Source organism: Bos taurus, chromosome 15 (assembly GCF_002263795.3).
Source record: "Bos taurus isolate L1 Dominette 01449 registration number 42190680 breed Hereford chromosome 15, ARS-UCD2.0, whole genome shotgun sequence".
Classification (NCBI taxonomy): domain Eukaryota; kingdom Metazoa; phylum Chordata; class Mammalia; order Artiodactyla; family Bovidae; genus Bos; species Bos taurus.
This window is the reverse complement of record NC_037342.1, coordinates 80023786-80029674: the sequence shown is the minus strand read 5'-3', so window position 1 is coordinate 80029674 and position 5889 is coordinate 80023786. Positions and strand designations below refer to the sequence as shown.

Below are 5889 nucleotides of genomic sequence, written 5' to 3'. Positions count from 1 at the left end.
ACTACTGGAAAAAACATAGTTTTGACAAGACAGACCTTTGTTGACAAAGTAATGTCTCTGCTTTTTAATATGCTGTTTAGGTCGGTCATAACTTTCCTTCCAAGGAGTAAGCATCTTTGAATTTCATGGCTGCACTCACCATCTGCAGTGATTTTGAAGCCCAGAAAAGTAAAGTCAGCCACTGTTTCCACTGTTTCTCCATCTATTTCCCATGAAGTGATTGGACTGGATGCCATGATCTTAGTTTCTGAAGGTAGAGCTTTAGGCCAGCTTTTTCACTCTCCTCTTTCACTTTCATCAAGAGGCTCTTTAGTTCTTCTTCACTTTCTGCTATAAGGGTGGTGTCATCTGCATATCTGAGGTTATTGATATTTCTCTCGGCAATCTTGATTCCAGCTTGTGCTTCTTCCAGCCCAGCGTTTCTCATAATGTACTCTGTATAGAAGTTAAATAAGCAGGGTGACAATATACAGCCTTGACGTACTCCTTTTCCTATTTGGAACCAGTCTGTTGTTCCATGTCCAGTTCTAACTGTTGCTTTCTGACCTGCATATAGGTTTCTCAAGAGGCAAGTCAGGTGGTCTGGTATTCCCATCTCTTTCAGAATTTTCCACAGTTTATTGTGATCCATAGAGTCAAAGGCTTTGGCATAGTCAATAAAACAGAAACATATATATTTTCTGGAACTCTCTTGCTTTTTTGATGACCCAGAAGATGTTGGCAATTAGATCTCTTGTTCCTCTGCCTTTTCTAATACTAGCTTGAACAACTGGAATTTCACGGTTCATGTTTTGCTGAAGCCTGGCTTGGAGAATTTTGAGCATTACTTTACTAGCGTGTGAGATGATTGCAATTGTATGGTAGTTTGAGCTATCTTTGGCATTGCCTTTCTTTGGGATTGGAATGAAAACTGACATTTTCCAGTCCTGTGGCCACTGCTGAGTTTTCCAAATTTGCTGGCATATTGAGTGCAGCACTTTCACAGCAACATCTTTTAGGATTTGAAATAGCTCAAATGGAATTCCATCACCTCCACTAGCTTTGTTCGTAGTGATGCTTCCTAAGGCCCACGTGACTTTGCATTACAGGATATCTGGCTCTAGGTGAGTGATCACACCATTGTGATTATCTGGGTCATGAAGATCTTTTTGTACAGTTCTTCTGTGTATTCTTGTCACCTCTTCCTAATATCTTCTGCTTCTATTAGGTCTATACCATTTCTGTCCTTTATCGAACCCATCTTTGCATGAAATGTTTGTTCCCTTGGTATCTCTAATTTTCTTGAAGAGATCTCTAGTCTTTTCCATTTTATTTTTTTTTTATCCCATTCTATTGTTTTCCTCTATTTCTTTGCATTGATCTCTGAGGAAGGCTTTCTTATCTCTCCTTGCTATTCTTTGGAACTCTGCATTCAAATGGGCATATCTTTCCTTTTCTCCTTTGCTTTTCACTTCTCTTCTTTTCACAGCTATTTGTAAGGCCTCCTCAGACAGCCATTTTGCTTTTTTGCCTTTCTTTTCCATGGGGATAGTCTTGATCCCTGCCTCCTGTACCATGTCATGAACCTCCATCCTTTGTTCATCAGGCACTCTGTCTATCAGATCTAGTCCCTTAAATCTATTTCTCACTTCCACTGTAGAATCATAAAGGATTTGATTTAGGTCATACCTTAATGGTCTAGTGGTTTTCCCCAATTTATTCAATTTAAGTCTGAATTTGGCAATAAGGAGTTCATGTTCTGAGCCACAGTCAGCTCCTGGTCTTGTTTTTTTCTGACTGTATAGAGCTTCTCCATCTTTGGCTGCAAAGAATATAATCAACCTGATTTTGGTGTTGGCCATCTGGTGATGTCCATTGTAGAGTCTTCTCTTGTGTTGTTGGAAGAGAGTGTTTGCTATGACCAGTGTGTTCTCTTGGCAAAACTCTATTAGCCTTTGCCCTGCTTCATTCCGTACTCCAAAGCCAAATTTGCCTGTCTCTCCAGGTGTCTCCCGACTTCCTACTTTTGCATTCCAGTCCCCTATAATGAAAAGGACATCTTTTTTGGATGTTAGTTCTAGAAGGTCTTGTAGGTCTTCATAGAACCGTTCAACATCAGCTTCTTCAGCATTACTGGTCTGGGCATAGAGTTGGTACCATGATATTGAATGGTTTGCCTTGGAAATGAACAAAGATCATTCTGTTATTTTATATCTAGATATTATCTCCTAAATACTCTTATAGTTCCCTTATGATAGTAAATGACTAGTGAACAGTGATTCTATGCTGGACCTTGTTTTTAATTCTTTTAATGTTTTGCTTTGTTAAGTCTTTCCAACACCTTTGTGAGCTAGAAACCATTTTTATTTATTTATTTATTGTATTAAGAGAATGAGGCATGGAAAGATTTAAAAACTTGCTCAGAGTGACACAGCCAGTAAATAATGAAATTAAGATTTACACCCAGGCAGTGTGGCTCTAGAATCAGATAGCAGACTGTTATCTGGTAGCACCAGCTCCCAGCTGGTGCTGGGTGCTCAATGGATCACTCCTCACTGATAGAAAAGAGAGCTCTCTTTTGGGAGGATCCAAAAGGGGGAAAACATACACTGTTTTCCTAGGAGTAATCTTCTTTCCAGGGAAGACAGGATAAAACACTTGGTCCAGATGCCTCTGTGATCATGTTAATTTTGTGACTCCAGGTGTAAACTCTTGTTGCTTTAGTTCTTTGGGGACCTGGCTCTAAATTATTGTAAACTCCCAAGGGAAAGTATCTTCTTCTAGGCAGTATATGAATCAATATGCAGGTCAAAGAGTATCTCTTTACTCCTACAATGTTCAAGATGATGGATTTGTCTTCTTCCAATACTCGAAAGTCATGCCTCTTAGAAAAAATTGTCACCATGAAGGAAATTGAATATTTCACACTTATATAAAGAAATGGTTATTTACTTGAAGCAATCAATGGACCTACATAAAGAATATCTTTAAGGAAGTGAGTACATTGCATTCTAGATAATATGACAGTTTTGAAGTATGATGGAGAAGCTTCAGGCTGCGCTTGAACGTTGGGAATATAACCCTTCCAGACCAAGTTCTCTTTTAAAGAGAGCAGACTGGCACTTTGTTTACTTCCTTAAACAGACAAAGTAACTGTTTTCTGTGACTTTTTCAGAACTTATTTTCTTGTTTATTTCTGTATAATATAGAGGTACTACAAAGTCCATAAAGAATTCTAAGGTCACAGAATGTTAGCTGTGAAAGTGGCATAAAGACTATCTTCCTTGCTTTATAAAGGACCTAAATTGACTCACATTCAAATAAATAAAAAGTTTTTGAACTAAAACTTGAACTAAACAAAAGCATTTATGCAATGGATAATGCTCTTAATCTATGCTGAGAAATATCTTTATGACTGTTGAAAATATACTCCACCTTAGCATTAGCAGAAAATCATAATGATAGATAATCACAAATCGAGTCACTTTTGTTTTTCATTTATCAAGCTCTACATATAACTATTATATAATTCGAGTAGTTTGTTGTATTTATTTATCACTGTAGTGATAATAAATGTTATTTAAAACAAGTTATTTTTCATATAAATTATCCTACATAGTAATCTTCTTGTAGGAATTTTAAACAGTTTGAGTCCTAATTCCTTAATTAATGAGTCCAAAAGTAACATATTCTTGAATGTATTTCATGCATAAAGTCTCATGCATTTGATATTTTACATATAACATTACCATAATTGATATTGCCTGGTAGATTTCAGGATAAATGCCCTAAAATAAGTTTATATGAAATATAATATATCATATAGAATAATTCTCCATTATTTTGGTGCAGAGATGCTAAATTTTACATATAGTTTCCATGACAACTTGCTGTCCAACGTTGCCAGATCATTTGATGTTACAGGCAAGGCATCCTCATTCCTTCCATGGGTCATATTCTTTTAAATTAGTAACCTCTGTCATTTGTGTATATTACCCTTTCAACATCTTTGTATAAGTGGTAGTAGGGAATGGACTGATAAACACATATGTGAATTGTGTGTTTAAAATACTAGGATGCATGTGATCATTAAAATAAAGAAATACCCTATTTTTCACTTCTCAGATGTCATATGTTGTTAGGATCTGAATATCTCATTGGTTTTACAGTATTCCTAGCAGTGTTTCTCTAGCTGGGGTTTTATATCCAATTATGCAATAAGATGAAACATGAAAGGTAGTTCATATACAAATTTGTAACTTGAAAGAGTTTTAGATTACAGGATTAGACTCTTTGTGGTGGCAAACAATAGAGATTAAAGGTAAATTACCCTAGTTTACACAGGATCTTTGCACAAACTGCCAGGATCTAGTATGTGTGTGTGTGCTCAGTCGTTCAGTCATGTCTGACTTTTGCGACCCCATACTGTAGCCCATCAGGCTCCTCTGCCCTTGGGATTTTCCAGGCAAGTGTACTGGAGCATGTTGCCATTCCATACATCAGGGGATCTTCATGACCCAGGAATTGAACCCATGTCTCTAGTGTCTCTTGCACTGGCAGGTGGATTCCTTACCACTGCACCAACTGAGAAGCTCAACCTAGAATCTGGGAATATTATTTTTTAGTTCCAAAGTGTTTCAGTAATTGTCTATTGTAGACCTATCTAACAGAACCTTTTATTGGCTTAATATGTTATTTGTAACTCAATGATTGTTTTTCATCAAAAAAAAAATCTTTCTTATAACAGATTGCAGATGACCAATGGAAGATCAGAATCAGACAGCAGTGACTGAATTTCTTTTCTTGGGCCTCACAGATCATCTCTATCAGCAGATTGTTCTCTTTTTCATTCTTCTTTTTTTCTATCTTGCCACTCTGGGTGGTAACTTGGGGATGATCACTCTCATGTGGATTGATCCCAGACTCCACACTCCTATGTACTTTTTTCTTAGCCACTTGTCCTTTGTAGACTTGTGTTCCTCTTCTTCCATTGCCCCCAAGATGCTGTGTGATATCTTTGTAAAGAAAAGAAGCATCCCTTTCATGGGTTGTGCTGCACAGATGTTTTTCTTTGGTCTTTTTGTGGCCACTGAATGTTTCCTGCTGGCTTCCATGGCCTATGATCTATATACAGCCATCTGTAAGCCCTTGTTGTACACACTCATTATGTCCCAGAGGGTCTGTGTGCAGCTGGTTATAGGCCCTTATGCTGTGGCTCTTATAAGCACCAAGACTCATACAAGTCTCACCTTTTGCTTACCCTTCTGTGGTCCAAATGTTATCAATCACTTTTTCTGTGATATTTCACCACTGCTTTCCCTTGCGTGTGCAGACACCTGGATCAATAAGTTGGTGCTTTTCACCTTGGCTGGAGCAATAGGAGTGCTCAGTGGCCTGATCATCATGATCTCCTATGTTTGCATCTTGGTGGCCATCCTGAGGATCCAGACTGCCAATGGGAGGAGGAAAGCTTTCTCTACTTGTTCTTCCCACCTGGCAGTTGTCTCCATCCTAGGTGGAACTCTTTTCTTCAATTATGTTCGACCTAGCTCATGTTCCTCCCTAGATATCAATAAAGTGATTTCCCTCTTTTACACTCTGATTACCCCCATGTTGAACCCCCTGATCTATAGCTTGAGGAACAAAGAGGTGAAGAATTCATTCAGTACAAAGTTTGAAAGGAAAAACTGTCCAATTGGTAGGTGAAATAGAAGTCTATTAATGTTTTAGTGTAGATGTTGGTGCAGAACATTTAGTGATAAGAACACTAGCCTGGAAATCTGAAATTTCATGTGAGTCCTGGTTCTGCCTATTCAAGACGATTTGAGAGATGGTGTAGTTCTTAAGTTTTTTTTTCTGTTCCAGTCTTGTTCTTTGTCACATGAGAATGGTTTAAAAACAATATAGAAA

General features: G+C 37.8%; 1 protein-coding gene across 1 annotated transcript; it reads left to right on the top strand.

Annotated features, from left to right (window-relative positions):
* Window positions 1-4740: 4740 nt before the first annotated feature.
* OR5G34 (olfactory receptor family 5 subfamily G member 34) lies at window positions 4741-5685 on the top strand. Its single transcript, NM_001390189.1, has one exon. The coding sequence runs from the start codon at window positions 4741-4743 to the stop codon at window positions 5683-5685; it is 945 nt and encodes a 314-aa protein (NP_001377118.1).
* The last annotated feature ends 204 nt before the right edge of the window (window positions 5686-5889 follow it).